The following is a 19,221-nucleotide window of genomic DNA, read 5'->3' as shown; positions in this document are numbered from 1 at the left end:
ATACACAAGGAATACATCATGATACACAGTCTTTACATACATCACAACATGGCAAAATACAATGGTGAAACAAGACAAAGATGAAACATGGACAAAGACAATGGTAAAAACAGACAGACATGAAATGTCTATATACTCGAAAACACAAACCTTAGACCGAAACAAAATTCTTTGCCAAAACAAGTAACGATTTCAGATACATCACACACACACACACACACACACACACACACACACACACACACACACACACACACGGGTTGCTTATCGCAATGCTAACATGCAATTATACAGGGTGTTACAAAAAGGTACGGCCAAACTTTCAGGAAACATTCCTCACAGACAAATAAAGAAAAGATGTTATGTCGACATGTGTCCGGAAACGCTTGATTTCCATGTTAGAGCTCATTTTAGTTTCTTCCACCTACGCTCAATGTAGCACGTTATCATGATTTCATACGGGATACTCTACCTGTGCTGTTAGAGCATGTGCCCTTACAAGTACGACACAACATGTGGTTCATGCACGATGGAGCTCCTGCACATTTCAGTCGAAGTGTTCGTACGCTTCTCAACAACAGATTCGGTGACCCATGGATTGGTAGAGGCGGACCAATTCCATGGCCTCCACGCTCTCCTGACCTCAACCCTCTTGACTTTCATTTATGGGGACATTTGAAAGCTCTTGTCTACGCAACCCCGGCACCAAATGGAGAGACTCTTGGTGTTCGTATTGTGGACGGCTGTGATACAATACGCCATTCTCCAGGGCTGCATCAGCGCATCAGGGATTTCATGCGACGGAGGGTGGATGCATGTATCCTCGCTAACGGAGGACATTTTGAACATTTGCTGTAACAAAGTGTTTGAAGTCACGCTGGTACGTTCTGTTGCTGTGTGTTTCCATTCCATGATTAATGTGATTTGAAGAGAAGTAATAAAATGAGCTCTAACGTGGAAAGTAAGCGTTTCCGGACACATGTCCACATAACATATTTTCCTTCTTTGTGTGTGAGGAATGTTTCCTGAAAGTTTGGCCGTACCTTTTTGTAACACCCTGTAGATCCCTGATCGCTAGTGAAGATTCGAACTTTGTACAAACATAAAATTATGTCTCAAAAGACTTTAAGCACAAAACCCGTATGGCACAACTGATGTAACTTAATAGTTCTATAAGATTTAAAGAAAATGCACGTGGCTTGCATATTGTCACTACTGATAAGACGTACAGATTAGTCAACACTTTGACGAAGGTTCAACGTACATACGTACCATCCTTTGCAGCCACAATGCGCCTTCAAATTAAATGTTTACTCATTAAATTGTCTATATTACTCATCAAAATATATACTGCTTGCTTACGAAATGAGTGATAGGTTAGACGATGAGTGCAGTTTGATCTTTATACCAAGCATTAAATTCATCAAAATACCTAAAAGTTGGTACTGCGACACTGCAAAACACACACAGGCGCTTCTGTTCACTAACTTGCAGCTTAAAGTGCTCTTGTCGAGCGAATTAAACGATGTTATTTCAACAACATTGGCATTGTGTCTACGTTATGCTCAGAAAAGCAGTTTCAGTTAGTTCACCATTCATGAGATGAATTCGCAGTTGCGAATAAAAACAACCATCAGCTGTGTAAGGGAATGATGACGATGAAAATTTGTCTCAGACCAGGACTCAAATCCGGACTTACCCCTCTACAGGAGTAGTCGCCTTAACCGCTTTGGCTATCAGTGAACAAACCGTGACCAGGCCCAAACTTCCATATGTCGTTGCTACTGCGTCACGACCTGTGATTCCTGCACAGGGGAGGACATTGTAATTGAAAGTAGCTGCCTGATATCGATGGATAAATACGATACTACACTGCCAGTATTGTTAAGTACAGCATGCAATATCGGGGCAATGCAATATCGGGGTTCACCTTTCATTCATACATCATCCCATGCTTGTAATGCACTTTTCGTAGCAATATGATCAGAATTCCTAACACCAGCAAAAGATTTTTTTTGTATGTCAAATGGCGTTTGTCCACACTACTAACAATAACCTCTGGGAAGGTGGAGCTGTTGAAACAAGTTTAACAAACTGCATGCTGAACCTTGGGTGGATGCAGTGTGTGACACTCCCAGTTGCTGATACCCCAGTGGCTGACACCAATCCTCTACACATGCTCACTGTCAGCTAATGGTGCTACAGTACAGTTTTAAGATCCAGTAGCTGATGCCCACTGTCAAATATGGCACACACACTCTCAGCTTCTTGTTTGCGAATACTATTTAATTCATGAATGCATATTTATTTATGTCAACTATCACTGCCTTGCCTGCTCAACAGCGCAGTTTCTGCTGTGCAATAGCTTAGATTACATTAGATTCAGTTTTGGCTCCACAGACTCAAAAATGAGATGGTTCTCGTGGGTGTGGAACATGTCAGAAAGTATAACATAAAAATGTTGATCATTTGAATATAATACTTACTCTGCAGATCATTTGTCAGGAGATTGTCAAGATATGTGAGTACATTACAGTAAACTGGTAATATTTACAGAATTAATACACTATCAGAATAAAGCATAGGTAAGCATATTTCATAAATTTACCATACAAAAATTCCTAACCTTGACTGTTATTACCAATCGCTGTGAAAACTGATAACTAACAGACATTTTTACACTTAAGGTGGCCTAACAGTCCCTATAAAGACATTCATTGATAGAATAGAACGAGTTGCCGATCAAAAAGTCATTCAAACTCTGTTTATACTGTGCTTTATATAAAACCAAGTTTTTAATGGTTGTTGGCAATTTATTGAAAATCTGTGTTCCTAAGCACTGAACCCCTTTGGACCAAGCTACGTGATTCTAGATCTTTATATAGATTGTTTTTATTCCTAGTACAGATACTACGTATTGTTGGAAATAGAGACATATTATTTACAATGAATTTCATCAAGGAATAAATATACTGCGAAGCAATTTCTTCAAAAGGTTTTTACATGATGTTCTTGTATTTACACCGCAAATGAGTCTTATTACACGCTTTCGCAATCTAAACCCTTTGCTCAATTTGACGAGTTACCTCAGAATGTTCAAAAATGGTTCAAATGTCTCTAAGTACTATGGGACTTAACATCTGAGGTCACCAGTCCCCTAGACTTAGAACTACTTAAACTTAACTAACCTAAGGACATCACACACACCCATGCCCGAGGCAAGATTCGAACCTGCGACCGTAGCGGTCGCGCGGTGCTATCTGTAGCGCCTAGAACCGCCGACCACTCCGACCGGCACCTCAGAATGTGATCCCACATGACACAACAGGATGAAAGTAAGCAAAATATGCAAGTTTTTTATATTTGTATCTCCTACATTTGCCATCATTCACATTGCAAATATAGACTTGTTTAAGTGCTTCAGCAATTCTGTGGTATTCCCTTCCCAACTGAATGTATTATGGTGCTGTAATCCCAGAAATTTATCAATGTCATCCTTAAGTTAACAACATCAGCAGAATATGACAAATGTTTTTTAATGCAAGATTAATACGCTAGCATGAAGTCGTTTTACTGTTTGGGTGACTTTGAAAGTGGGTAGTTGAAAGTACAACAAAACTCGTTTCTTATTCATACAAATATTTATTACAATTACTCAGTAGGCTATTTCATCAAAATTTCATGTTGTCTCCACTGTTTGACAGCATATATTAACGTTACCAGCAGGACAAGACAAATGTTTTGAACTACAGCATAAAGTTAATGCCTTAGAATGAGGGTTACTCTAATGTTTCACATTATCAGCAGTAGATGACAAACCTTTTGTACCTGCAAGATGAAGTTAATACTCTTATATAGACTCAATATAATCTTTGACTGATTTTGCAAGCGGGTAGTATGAAAGCATAGCAACACTCGTTTCTTACCTGAGCAAATGTGTATTACTACTGTTCAGTACACTATTTGGGAAACACGTATCATACTGATATGCATAATGCATTCCAAGCATGCTAAGATGTGCAAGCTAGCTGAAACTGCTTTTATGAGTATCAACAAGTGCTGCTTAACCTGTAAGTATTATCAGTAGTGGCAATATGCAAGTCATGTGCAGTTTCTTTAAATCTTATAGAACGATTAAGTTTCATCAGTAGTGACATGTGTTTTGTTCTCAAAGTTTTACATATTTTGCGAAATAATTTTATTTTCTGTGTGTGTATGTGTTAGAGAGAGAGGGTCTTCGCCTCATAGTTCAGAGAGATAAATGTTGCAGCCTTCCTCAAAAGTTGTTTCTGTATATAACTCCGCGTAAGCGTTAGTGCAGAAGATGATGCTTTATTTTCTTCGCCCCTAAACTGGTTATTGCTTATGTGAAAAATAACTGAATAACCTAGGAAAAACAACAGGCGATACCAGTTCGTTCTGTGGACCACCAGTAACATAGCTTCAGATCGCATTGCCAAAACTCTCCATGTATTTTAGACTTGAAGATACCACTGTAACACTTCAAACGCACATTGTGTGTGTGTGTGTGTGTGTGTGTGTGTGTGTGTGTGTGTTTCTGATGTATTGTTTGACAAGTTGAAAAAATAACTGACATAAGCATTGTGTTACTGGCGGATTTTTGCAGACATTTTAGTTGTTGAATTTACAATGTGACACTCGACAAGCTTCGTAGGACATTTAGTTGTCGAAATATTCAACTTCAGGGTAGGGTTTACTGTGCTTTACACCAAATGTAGGTCTAAAAATTAAATGTCATCTATCATCTACCTGCTAGGATGTTACTTTTTAGCTACGTGTGTGTGTGTGTGTGTGTGTGTGTGTGTGTGTGTGTGTGTGTGTGTGTGTGTGTGTGTGTGTGTGTGTGTAGGTATATATTTCTGACATATTTAGATGTGGAAGTACTGCAAGTTATGCCCTTTACATAATTTTCTGTGGATAAATAATTTTGAACACAGAAAATCAGATTGTTCATAAACTTTTGAGCATGGCGAGATGGCTTCTCTGGAGCGACATAGTGACTGGCCTTATAATTTTAATAGCCGCTAAGACAGTAGGCCGTGACTGACTGGTTCATTTAAACGATGGGGAAAATACTAGGCTCTGATTGGAGGGAGGAAGAGGGGTAAGGAGAGGTGGAGGGCAGGGTCATGATGACGTCATAGATAAGGTCATTATGACTGTTCACATGATGTGCATGTGATGACCTTTATCTTCATGACCAAGTTCAAGGTCAAAGTGCACCAGTGTGTCAATAGATGCACTATTACCACCGTGTACATAAAGCTGACATCGTGAGATCAATAAAAAGTAGGTGAACAGCGTGGCTTGGACGAGTGCGAAGTGTGGATGCTGGAAGAGTTTCAAAAGAGGTTTATAAATGAAAACTATCTGAAAGAAGACAGAGAGGAAGACCACGAAAGTGGTCGATTGACGGTCTGGAAGTGAGAAGAATGGAGGCAAATTATTGGAGAGGCTGAGACCGTCAACCGTTTGTACTGCCTCAAGAAGAAGAATAAGAAGAAGAAGACCTAAGAAGTGATATGAAACGGATGGCTCACTTGAAATCTGTACAGGGAAGCTGAATGGAAGACGTTGAGCCGGCCGAGTGGCCGAGCGGTTCTGGGCGCCACAGTCTAGAACCGCGCGACAGCTACGGTCGCAGGTTTGAATCCTGCCTCGGGCATGGATGTGTGTGATGTCCTTAGGTTAGTTAGGTTTAAGTAGTTCTAAATTCTAGGGGACTGATGACAACAGCAGTTGAGTCCCATAGTGCTCGAAGACATTTGAACAATTTTGGAAGATGTTGATTTGTTGGGAGGTTTGTGAGGAAGTGCGGTGCTTCTGTATAGAAAATTGCGTACTAGATGCTAATGCGACCTAGTTCAGTGTTTGGAACCCATATCAGGTAGGTACTGTACATTGGTATCATAGCTATGTGAAAGATTGACACGGACTCTAGTGGAAGTGCATCGGGGGATCTCTGGAAGTGAGGCATCGTCGATCTCACGAAACCATACTGGATACAATAAGGAACTGCTATTCGACGAAGACTGCACTACAACACTCACTCCCTCCCTCCCGCGCCACTCACCCACTTCCTATCGTGCAATTCGCACATTCACTAAATTGACTTAAGAGGCAGTAGTATCACATCTCGAGAATGACCTGGAAACATTTAGCTCCGGGCAGGAATATTTTAGAGGGACTGTTGCTGAATTTTTGAGGACTCGTTTGTTAAGCACTGGATAGATATATACCAAGTACAACAGTTCGTGATGTGAGGGACTCTCCATGATACAAAAGTTCTAATGAAACATTGACTACTGCACAGTAGGTGTAAAGCAAAGCATAGGGGTCACAGATAGAGAGATGCTGAATGAAACGTGTTTGGCTCTCATATGGGCAATACATTAAACCTTCGGCTATCGTAGGTATATCTTATTGAAAAATTACTCATATAATCGAAAAAAATTCTGCTGCTACCAGTATCAAAAAAGTTAGAGTCCAGAAACATGTGAATGAGACAGGAAGTGAAACTGAGGGAAGCAAAGGGATAGTATTAATGTTGAACTCCGTTTTCAAATGTTCTTTCACGAAGATAAATCAAGGAGCACCCCAGCTTAACTCTTGCATCACTGTAAAGATGAGTTACATAGATATTAGAGGCGGAGAGGTGGGAATGGGCTAAAATAACTAAACTTTAGCAAAACCCGAAAGGCTTATGGAATCCCTGTCGATTCTACACAGAATTTTCAGCGGAGTTAGCTCCTCTTATAACCACAAAATACTGCAGGTCTCTCTAACAAAAACTGTGCCAGTAATTGAAAGAAAGCACACTTAAGACCTGTCTACAAAAGAGGTAGCATGATCAATCCACGAAACAATCAGCAATTATTTTGGGCTCAAACGTAAAGAGGTACATCGGAAGGAATGACCTCCATACCATCGACAATGAAATCAGAAACCATCAGTCATCCGAATCCCTCTTGCGTTTTTCTCACCTGCCTTCCTGAAGGCTATGCATCTACGCATCACTTATTAAGCGGGTTAATGCATTATTTCTTGACTTCCGACAAGCGATTCTGCATTTTTTTCCCAGTGATACAAGGAGTTGACTGTACCGACTTGCCAATGTTTATTCCATAGTGTTGTAGAGGGTGTAGTTAAGGCTGATGATGATTTTCTGATGATTCACTCATTCAGGTTACTGCAACAGTACCATGATTATTTCAACACGCTGTGTGAGCAGGAGTTCTCCTTTTTTCTACATTTTCATGGTAAGTACCCTGTGGACAATTCCATCTTCCAAGATGACAGATGTGATCACAATGTTGTCTGCATATTTTCCTGTTTGGGGTCCCTACTGCACGTCCACTGACCAGCTAAATCACCTGATCTTAGCTCTACAGGAAATATCTGGGACTATTTGGAGGAACAAGTGAAATGAAATACTCAACATCCCGAAAAGTTCATAGATCTGTGGGACTTAATCATCAGTGAGTGGCTTCATATTGAAGAACCTTTTGCCCTCTCTTCGAGAGGAATAACAGGCGGCAAGTTGCACCACTAGCAATGGAGGGTATACAAAGTGTGTCAAGAGGACGCGGAAAAATGTGTAGCTCTCGCAATGTGGAAACGAAACGATTCATCTGACGTCCAAAACGGCATGATAACTGGCTTTCGGGCCAAGGGTGGAAGTACTTCCGAAACAACTAAGTTTTTAAACTCTTTGAATTCTACCGTGGTTGCAATATGCCGTGCATGGCAAAATGGGGCTACCCAGTACCGGCACCGAGGTAGTAGTGGTGCAGTTTGGGTTATAGCTCACAGTGGTGAGCGACAGCTGTGGAGATGTGTCCAGGTGAATAGTCATGCAACTGTGGGAGAATCTGCGGGACCACCTCTATTCGGCTGTTTGTGCCATGGATCCTGTCAAGAAAAATGGTGCAGTTGGGCACGCCACTGTACTCGGAATGGCTCCACATCCCTTTCTGTACCTTCCAAAATCTCATTGATCCTCTTCCTGCGCATCTCGCAGCAGTCCGCAAAAGGAGTTTATTCTGGCAGGTTGGTCACAATGTGACTGGACACTTTAATCGACGACATTGATGCAGAATGTTAAGTATTTTATTTAATATACTATTATCTTAGTGGCTGTAGTAAATAATTTTATGATACCTGAAGATGATTAGATGATGATAACCGGTAGTTAATATGGGTTGGATGTTAATAAGTGTAGGTCGTTCAGAGCCTTTCATAGCTGCATGATGATGATGATGATGATGATGATGGTGCGACAGAATACATGGGTGGATCCATGTTATTTCGTCGCGGATGGTCACATTGACATCTGAATGTTACTGATGTGTTGTTACAGACACGAACGTGACACTGAGTGGCAAGCTGCACGTCATCCCTCGCCGCGAGTGGTTGGCGCAGCCACGGTTGGACTCAGCAGAGTTCCTGTCTCTGCCCGTTCCCTACGTGATCATCAGCCACTCGGCCACAGAGGGCTGCGACACGCAGGCTGCCTGCACACATCTGATCCGCTTCCTCCAGACGTTCCACATCGAGAGCCGGGGCTGGTCCGACATCATCTACAACTTCCTGGTGGGCGGGGATGGCTACGTGTATGAGGGCCGTGGCTGGACTGTAGTCGGCGCACACACCTTCGGCTATAACAATCGCAGCATCGGCCTTAACATGGTCGGCACCTTCACCAAGGCGCTACCTTCGGAGGCGCAAATGCTCGCCCTGCGTCAGCTCATAGAGCTGGGCGTCCAGGAAGGCTTCATCGCCGAGAATTACAAGCTGCTGGGGCATCGGCAGCTCGCGAACACCGAGAGCCCAGGCACCAGGCTGTATGAGGAACTGATGACGTGGCCCCACTGGTCTCGAACCCCATGAGCCTTCCTTCATTACTCCAACCCTTACGCAATATTCGACTTCTGAGGTACAGCCCCATCCATATCTGTTAGGGCCCCTCTTCCCTGAGACATGAATCAGATATGGTGCAAATGGGAAATCTCTGACCTCAGTGCCCGAGTTCCCTGCGACAACCAATCAGCTCTAGTGCATACTGGATATCTCTGACGCCAGGGCGCGAATTCCTCAAAGCAAGAATCCACATCTGATCCATACTGGACACCTTATCTGAATTATATCTGAGCCCATGGGGCAACATTATTTAAGCAGGCTAACTCAAAGCCAAAGATGCAACGCACAAAGACAGTTACTAATTGTGTGTAAAATAGAGGCTGTGTACTTTCTTATGCAGGCTTACACAGCCATTGTCAGCGAACGCAAAATCTTCTGGGCGATCAAGTGTGCCACTTTCCCCTTGTACTCCTTCCAAAAGCTTTAAGTTTTATCTGATATCGAGCGAACTTCTTCATGAGCTTTTCGGTTTCCTCAGGTTGTTTAGCACTGTCGGAAGCCTAGTAAGGATGCTCTCTCGTCTTCTTGCTGAAGAAGTAGAACTATTGGGCAAAATTCCATAGGCGCCGATTGGCAGACCATATTAATTAGTCATTGGGTGTCTAATAATAGCTCCCTACCCATGACTTAGGCTTTCTTGTGGAAGCCGTCGTTATTAATCAGGTACCCAATAACCTATTACATTGGCCTACCGAAGTTATCCCGAGTATTTGTACACAGAAACAACTGTGTTCACTCAGCTGGAGAAACCAGAAAGAACTCAGAAGAGGCATCGAAACGTCGAATCTGTAGAAAAAAAATAGAAGGGGGAAACGACGAAGCCCCATCAGCGACAAGATTCCACTGTCAATGGCCGCTTAATCATCATATCTGTCACAATGAATTCGTCAACTACGTCCACATTGTGACAGTGTTTTAAATGAAGTTCCATCCTTCAATCTCAAAGAAATGTTTGTTTACAAATATACCTACAACGAAAACCATATGAATTGTTCACTATTAATGCATAATCAAAAACCGCAAAAGCGGAAGAATAACATTCGGCAATACGCTATCGCGTCAGTATGGCATGGGGTGAGAAGTCAGCTTTCATCAACTAACTACATATTCAACGCTCTCGTTTCATCCAAGCTAGTAAAGACTAATTCAAAACCGAAAACAAATGATGATACTCTTTTATAGAAAATTCGAAATTGCAAAAGCAGGATTGTTTCGGTTATCAACAACACGGATGATAATATTAAAAAAAGCTTTGTTGTTCACAGAGAGGAACAATATAAACCTACTTGATTAGAGGATTTACAGTTGGTAGCGGAAAGCCGAAAAGGTAACCTTCATAAACCTATTTCGCGGCAGCCGCAGACCATACTGCAGTAAACTGCAGATACTAGAAATGACTGTCATTCGACAGCAGCTAAATGTGAATCAAAGGCCAAGGGTCGTCAGCGACGGGTGTACTGCATATGTGATATATAAATACCTCGGTTTGTGTTCGAGGTACAAAGAAATCACCACTACCTCAGAGGTGGGTTACGATTTCGCAGTAGGCGATTCCGATATAATTGGAGAATCTCTTCCAGGAAACGGGTGCACGCAGTGTGCTTCAATAGCCGGGGTCTAGAGATGGTGCTTTATAATTTTTTTCTGAGAAGTAATACAGTACCTAATTTACTTATTCAGTTTATATGTTTTCCCTTAATTAAAGATATTTAAAATAAGATGGGAAAAGGACAGAGTTTGAGTTTATGTAAACAAATGATGTACCAAAAGTGATTAGAAATAAAATTTCTGATCATATTTTTAAGTATTGTTGTACATTGCTGTCTTTCAAAATAAAACATGATGCTCGATAAAATTGCTCGTAACAGCTTGCTTTATTTTCACCTAAATTTGCGATGAAGAAAGCAGTCCTGTAATCATAACAAATATTCAAAAAGTCTCATAGCTCCTCGTGTCCCTTTTCCTGTTCCTTCCTCAACATAACTCTACTGTTGCAAGCGACATAAATACAGAATATACAGTATAGTTTCACGACTTCACTAGCTGCTGACAGCGCAACCAAAAATACTGCAAATGAATTCCAAATCGGGCAAAAGAAAATTATCAAATGCACTTCCACATGTAACATTAATAAAATTGAACCGCCTCGCGAGGGGTCTCCCGGCTACCAATGCCATACGCTCATTACTACTGGAAGAATGTTCAGTAGTCTGAAGTACCTACTCAAAAGATTTTGAGAACTGCAAAAGGGGAGTGTTGGCTCTTTACTTAAAGGTCATCCACTTATCTCAACTTTTATAGATGGATCTTACTACTGACGCGTCATTTTGTGACAAAGGAACACAAGGTGGGCGCTCCCGAGTCAGCACAATATTTTAGCACCTTGGTTGAAATATCGTCATACGCAGAAGAGTTTCTTCTTTTCTGGGATCTATTGTCTGTCACATGTAGTGCATAGCTAAGTAAATCTAATGGATGAACTTTGGTAGGAAGGTGTCACTGAAATTAGTGGCCAGTGATTTAAATTTTGCAGGATCCTTGTCACTGCTATGATGTCATCAGGTAGTAGAATATCGTTTAACTTAACGAGTTCTTTTTTATTTATTTTTTTTTTACATGGCTGCGTAGTTCGGTGACCGTTTACAAATTAAAGTAAAGAAATCCCTCGGTCACAAAATTTAAGTCTTTTGACTAGGTTTCAACACCTCTATGAGTGCCTTCATCAGAAATTAAAAGAAATTTAATATTCAAATTGGCCTATAACCTAAGTACAAAAAAAAATTACAGCTCTCGGTCATAAAATTTAAGTCTTTTGACCAGGTTTCAACATTTCTATGAGCGTCTTCATCAGAAACTAAATATTGAAATTGGCTTATAATTACAAATTTATGGGAAATTTTTTTTTATATAAAAGTATAAGTACTGACTAACAGTACAAGAAAGAAACAGTACTTACATGTCACGTAATATCAACCGAGAAAGGCTTTAGCCGCAAAAACTTAAAAAGAATACATGGAAGGCGAGCCACTATGGGCTGCTCATACCTATAAAGCCACAGGTAGCAACAGACTGTCTTCTTCCTCACAACTACCCCTATTCCAACGACTTCACTTACTCCAAATACCATCACCGTTCACAACGATAAAAGTGCCAAACTTAAGCACTGGTTACTGCTATTTGGACAGCGAATGTTGGGTCTTTAATCTGTCCCCACATTTGGATTACATATCACGTAATTTACATATTTATTTGTCATAGCCGTCATTTGCGATTGGGAATAACATTGCAGTTTCTTAATAGATATTCTTCTTCTTTTATTCAGATTCCTACCTGAAGATGTGGCTTTACGCTACAAAAACCGCTTTGGTCGTAAATAAAGGTTCTATCATATAGCTGTTTGTCGTTTTCATACCACAACATGTAGCCTACTTTCAAAGCTGCGGTTGCCCTCAACACAAAGTTGTTTGCAATGATTCGTAATGTTGTATGAATACTTTTAGGGAAGAATTAAATTGCTCATTTTGTATGTCTTTGGTAAACCTTTCGCCATTCTTCATCCCGTAAATTCTCTCTGAACAGTGTAACTGAATTAGAATTTATGATTCTGCGAAGTTTTACGGTTCCTTTTGCAGCTAAATATGAATGATGGGATTGCTTTATTGTTGCCATTTGACCGTCTTTGGTGAGATAAGCCATTTACTGTGGAGTTCTCATCTATTTCATAAATTACAACTGGATTTAGAAATGCATCACCATTTGTTTCTCGATGTTCCAGTACCGTTGGGTCAGGTGCGGCGGGAAACAACAAAAAGCTGGTCTTCGGTAACTCTAGGTTCTCACTATCAGTAGCGCCTGAAATGAAATCTGTACTGAAATATCTATATTCAAATATGACCCTATTGCTTATACTAGTTTTTACCAGTACCTTCCCTACTTTCTTAATGAATCAGAGAGAATTTGCTGTTGGGAGTGTGAACACTGTCAGAACAACTACCTTGTATGTATTCCGGAGTATTATTCTCAAAGAGCTATTCAGTGCACTACTCATTTATACCTGGGTCTTTATTCCACTTTTTGTGGACTCAGCCAATCCCATTACCTTTATATTTCGAAGACTGGCTTAATACGGGTCTCCTCACTAGGGCAAATAAAAGTTACCCGGGCGAGTTGATACAACTGGACGTGAATGCATGCATGCATGCATGCATGCATGCGTGCAACCACACCCTGTGATGAGCACAGCACGTGTATTGTACGGCCGCCACGTGGTTCTCACTGGTTGAGAGCGTGGTGTGAGCTGTCGGTGTGAGTGGGGCAGTGCAAATGGGACGATGGTGCCCACAGGTGGAGCAGCAGGCGATCGTTGCGGAAAGTCACGTGACAACAAAGTCGTGGAAACGATGTTAGCTGAGAAGTTTAATGGTGTCAAAGTGCCAGAAAAGAGTGCCATGCACGCTTAGTCCGAAAACGCCCTTAGATAGAATTCGTTTTTAACACATCAAAAATCATTCCTAAACGTTCCCGCACACCAGAAAAAGTGTCTGCAATAGATCAGAAAACACTTCAGAATCCTACCAACCGACATCTGTCGCAAGAGACCTGCAACTCAATTCGATCATGCAGACAAATACACCACCTGGACCTGTTCTATATAAACAGTGTGGGGCAAATAAAAGTGGCCCATATACACACACCCTTGTTTTAATTATATTGAGATCAATTCTGTAATGTCTTCTCAGGCACTATACTTTCAGTTCAACTCATCTTCAGTGATCCTCATCATCTTTGACACTATGTGTTAAGTACTCCTAAGCCTTTAAGTTTATGTATGCCGGCTGTGATCTTTAATTCTCTGTTTCCAAATTTCCCCTCATCTCCTTTATGCATTTGCGGTATTTCACGTAGTAAGATTGATGCCTTGAGACTGGCTCCTACTTATAAGTAGACTTCCTCACACAATATTACAATTTGTATAGTACAGGAGCAATTTATAATGGTAATATGGTAATGAGACTATATATAACAATGAATGTATGGAATTCAAAAAACGTCAGTCTTATTGTGATCGTGTTAAGCGATTTCCTCATTACGTTCAGGTTGAATACGAGTAATATCATATAACAGAAGCGCGGGATGGTAGGAACCGATGGGGGACAAGTAGTTGGCTAGTCAGAGAAAGAGCGAGAAATACGAGGGCGTGCTGAAAAGTAATTCCTCTGAATTTTTTACGGAAATTTGTCAAGACTTTTTAAATAAAACAAAAGTTATTAACATTCTGCACCTTTATTCTGCATGGGTACATATTTCTCTGACAATGTAGTCATCCCAGCAATGAACACATGCCGATCGTAATGGCCGAGCGGTTCTAGGCGCTACAGTCTGGAACCGCACGACCGCTACGGTCGCAGGTTCGAATCCTGCCTCGGGCATGGATGTGTGTGCTGTCCTTAGGTTGGTTGGGTTTAAGTAGTTCTAAGTTCTAGGGGACTGATGACCTCAGAAGTTAAGTCCCATGGTGTTCAGAGGCATTTGAACCATTTTTGATGAACACATTCCTCCCTACTAGAGACTAGTTTGTTGCTACTTTCACTCTAAAATATGACTTCACTGACGGAGCCACAAAGCCATCTGCACTTGCACCGGTTCATCACTATCAAAGTGAAGTCACCGAAGGTGCGCTTGTATGGTTGCGCGGGTTTGTTTTTGCTTGCTTATTCTTGATTTGAAAACAACTGTGTGAGGTGAAATGATAAGTTTAATGTCGCAATATTTCTCACCAAATTACAGCTTTTCACACAGTTTTCAACTCGCCAACATAAAAACAGCGCAATGGATAATGCCCCTTGCCAACATCAATAAGTGAAATAAGTTTATACACAACAATGTTAAATATTAACTCTCTGAAAGAACATTAATCTTAAGCACAATATTATGAAAGTTTAATTGGAAGATTCTTTACATTAATCCTAAGCACGATAATATGAAAGTCTAATTGGACGTTTCTTTACAAAATTGCTCCTACACATACGTTACGATGTTGGTCAGTACTACGAAAATCGTCCGATTCTGGTTCAAAGTTCGCTACTATTTAGGACGACAATCAAGTCTATGGTGGATAGTTAGCCAAGTGACAAATTTGAGCGCAAGATTACCCAAGGCCACTCGAGTTCACAGTGGGCGCAAGCTGGTGAACCAACAAAGTTTACGCCTCTGTAGGCAGTATTTACCTTAAGCTGCAATGTGCTGCTGTCTACAAGGTCACTCTCTCCCACTGAAATTCCTACGATACGAATCTGGCCTTTGCTGAACTTTCCAGCCGAAACTATCTCTGTGTTTCTCGTTATGTGAAGAAACATGTGCTCAGCCCTAGTTTTATTATGCGGCTATATACACGCGCATGGTTGGAGCAGTGTGCATATTATAGCCCTCTCAGTTCTTGCAAGAACAATTAACTAATTTGGCTGGTTCGTTTGTCCATAGTTGGAGCTAAACGTTGCTACAGCTAATTTTAGCTGGAGTGCAGCCGCTGTGAACGCAGTGTCCACACCAAATTATTCTCTGCGTCGTACGGAGTGTTAAGTGCTCTATTCTGCACTTGACGCCAGTTCAGAGAAGAGTCCCCCTCAAAATTTCTCTCTTGTCCTACTCGTGACAGAACTGCCTCCCTCCACTTGGGTTCCTTTTTCACATCACAGCTTTTTTCGACCAATAGGAGCGTTCCTCTCATTTTGTAGAAACACCCCCTACCAATTGCAACGTCCCTTCTATCAAACTGCATCGAAACTTCAGTAGTTTTCTCCTTCCTAGTAAGTTTCCGCCAATTGGACGTTTTGTGCCCATTCTAGATGACTAAAGTACATTGACCTCTCTGTGTGTCACACACGCTGGACGAAATTGCGTCACTTGATTTTGTTTGTACCCTGTTGGAATTTCGAAACGCAGTTTTCTAAAGCTGCTTCTCTGCCCTTGTACCGATGTCCTCGCTACAGGCGGCCCTCCAGCTTGACTCACCTGGCCCGTTCCTGCCACCCCTTTAAGTGGTTGCCATCGTAACTCCTGCAGTGCGGCTTTGCTACGCCATTCTGGAGCTGGGTTTTCAAAACTAAAACCGACTTAACTCACATTCCCTGTTCTACCTTCCGCTTAAAGACATGCATTGTATAGGAATGGTATGTTAATTACTGTCGATTGACTGTCATTCCTTTTTGCATTACACAGGCAAATGTTCTCATAACTGTCGATTTACGTTAGGTGTCATCTTCACCTTCTCATTGCGATTTCTAAAGGTCTCATGTAAGGTGCGAATCTGACCATTTATTCTGCCACCTTACATGCTTTAAGTTTGGAACAAATGAAAATCTGATGGGGCCAAGTCGTGACTGTATGGAGGATGATTGATGACAGTGAACCCAAGGTGTCGGATTGTTGCAGACGTCGCAGCGTCGTTTATGATCTGGAAATGTCTTGCTGATGGGGACAGTACACCATGTGCGAACTCTTTAAAACCGAAGATCGATAACAGCGCACTGTTTCTCACACACCGACATAGTTACTTTACACACCACCATGTTATACGCTACAATTCGGAGTCCTTTAGCGCCAAAGGGCTGCAGATATGTAGACATGAAGAATAAAGATGTAGAATGTCAATAATGTTTATTTTATTTAAAAATATTTTAAGAGTTTTCACATTAAAAATTCGGTTGTATTACTTTTCAGCACGCCCTCATAATTGGGTAAGCATAACAGATAAGTTGAAAGCATGAAAACTGAAGCAGAAAAGGATGAGAAACCCAGAGTATGTTTAGAATCGGATAGAGATCTGGGTTCCTTGTTGGGAAGAAGGACAACAACTACTTTATGTCGAGAAGGAAGCTACGTCGATGATAATGGATGAAGCTATAATCTTTTGTTGAACGCAGACTGTTTTTGGATAGGTCTCAGGTAAAGGAGTGATTTGTTTCAGGGTCATAGAGCCGAAATGAAGAGGAAGGTGTCGTGAAGGTACAGCCGAAATGTTTAACCTGTCCGATCTGGTATTGTAGTTATAAAATGGTTGCAAATTTCTTGCGTTTATTGGTTGTAACAGTCTGAATCACAAAATTACCTATGAGGCAGATAGGAAGACCCAAGCTAAATCAGTGTACGCAAACGTATTAATAACACAATAAAATTTTCAGGCTCTAGATTGGCATTTTAAAGGGGGAGACTGCCTAATACCAAAATTAAAACTCTTCAGGGGTTATCAAAAGCAGCTGCGAAAATCCTTATGATTTCCTGCTGATAGATTACAGCGACTGCTTGGCTGAATATTAAACTGAAAGGCTGTATGCAGTTAGCGACGCACTGATGGGTGTAGAACAGATAATTGCAGTGATCAGACTGAATTACGATCAAGGATTTTCCTAACACGCCAGTGCTGCTATTCTACTGACCATAAGTTGTTAATAGAAGAGAGAGTGTTGGCTTCGTCTCTGGCTTTCTGAAGTGCTAGGATCATACCTCCGCAGACTCGAAGTTTGGACCCGCAATCGAGTGCAGTGGAGACCACAGCTTGCAGAGATGCATTCAGCGCCAAGACCCATGTTGAAATCTCTTTTCTATCAGAAGTGAGTAGCCTGGTCTTTCCTTCCTGCCAAGACAACATGACCACTATCTGCCATCAGGGAACAACAAAGGGTAACTCTACCAGTCACAGCTTGTTTATATCGTTCAAGCCACTAAAAAAAAAAAAAATTAAAAAATCTGACAACGTCCACGTGAAAAACTACCATCACATAACCCGACCTTAATGCTGGTCTCGCTGATGAAGGTAAATCCTTGATAACCAATGGATGTACGTAAAACAAACAGGAATTACGTTACCATTTATTCAAAAAAGATCGTTCACCTCTCTGCTACGGCCAGAGTTGTAGTTAAATGACAATAACAATTTTTGTTACTCTGCCCTTCACAAAAATGTGGTTCCTTGCCTATTCACTACTTGATAGCATACAATGTTCAGTGACTGAAGGTTCACTCATACTAACTGTCTACCAATTAGCCACATAGTTAAGTCAAAGAGTGTACGAAAAAGCACAAAACAAATCATTTATTATCCCGATGGGACTTTCCTTATCAAAGAACAGAGATATCCCAAGGATGTATTCATTGAAACGTTCGGCAAGTGATACATCTGAAATTTTAGCAAGGCTGTACACAATTAACACTCACTCCATTACACCCCAGTGTGCTCCCTGCCGCCGTTGGATAAGCAGCTGCAGCAGCAAGTCGTATACTCCTAGCTCACTCATTTGTTAGATAGTTTAATTCTTAATTTCTTTGCGTGTTTTTGGTACTTGCATTGTTTAATTCATAAATTTCGGGCGTATTATAGTATTTGAGAGTTGTAGCATCGCGTTTTAGTACCTGAATAGTGTAAAATCGCGTAGCCTCCTTCCGCCGCCGAGCAGTGTGTCAGCAGGGCGCAAGTAGCAGCATTGCTGCATTTACTAGACAATCTTGTATTTTAATAACCGTTTAAATTTTGTGTCCATTTGTTTGCGCTCTCTGTAGATTAGTTCAGACGTTCTTTGCACAACAGTTTTTAGCATGGATAGGGACTGCAACTGCTGTGTTCGGATGCAGGCTGAGTTGGCATCCCTTCGCTCCCAGATTCAGGCAGAGTTGGCTTCGGTCACGCATCTTGAGGCTGTTGCCAATGGGAATCACTGTGGGGGTCCGGGTGGGGGTTTGTCGGCGACGGCCAGCTCGTCCCACGCATCCCCCGATCGGACTACGACTGTGGTTGCCCGGGATACTGCCCGCATTGAGGCTGATCCCTCACCTGTGGTAGAGTGGGAGGTCGTCTCAAGGTGTGGCAGGGGGCGAAAGACATTCCGGAGTGCTGAACGGAAGGCCTCTCCAGTTTGTCTGACGAACCGGTTTCAGGCTCTGTCTCAGGCTGATACTGATCTTCGGCCTGACATGGCTGCTTGTCCTGTTCCAGAGGTTGCCCCTCAGTCTGCAAGATCCGGGCGGTCGCAGAGGGTGGGCTTACTGGTAGTTGGAAGCTCCAACGTCAGGCGCATAATGGGGCCCCTTAGGGATATGGCAGCAAGAGAGGGGAAGAAAACCAATGTGCACTCCGTGTTCATACCGGGGGGAGTCATTCCAGATGTGGAAAGGGTAATTCCGGATGCCATGAAGGGTACAGGGTGCACCCATCTGCAGGTGGTCGCTCATGTCGGCACCAATGATGTGTGTCGCTATGGATCGGAGGAAATCCTCTCTGGCTTCCGG

General features: G+C 41.8%; 1 protein-coding gene across 6 annotated transcripts in view; it reads left to right on the top strand.

Moving 5' to 3' along the window:
• LOC126260925 (uncharacterized) overlaps window positions 1-19,221 on the top strand; it is a 562,950-nt gene that overhangs the window by 525,665 nt on the left and 18,064 nt on the right. For 4 of the 6 annotated variants that reach the window (XM_049958421.1, XM_049958418.1, XM_049958420.1 and 1 more), the window contains one exon: window positions 8,381-10,786. The exons of 1 other annotated variant lie outside the window; for it this stretch is intronic. In XM_049958421.1, the coding sequence (XP_049814378.1) occupies window positions 8,381-8,910 (530 nt within the window). In that variant the 3' untranslated portion in view covers window positions 8,911-10,786. Of the gene's footprint in view, window positions 1-8,380; window positions 10,787-19,221 lie in introns of those variants that run through there. One more of the 6 variants, XR_007546665.1, reaches the window with a different exon arrangement.

This window comes from Schistocerca nitens, chromosome 5 (genome assembly GCF_023898315.1).
Source record: "Schistocerca nitens isolate TAMUIC-IGC-003100 chromosome 5, iqSchNite1.1, whole genome shotgun sequence".
In the NCBI taxonomy this organism is placed as follows: Eukaryota; Metazoa; Arthropoda; class Insecta; order Orthoptera; family Acrididae; genus Schistocerca; species Schistocerca nitens.
Note: the sequence above shows the minus strand (reverse complement) of the source record. Positions and strands in the feature narration are given on the sequence as shown.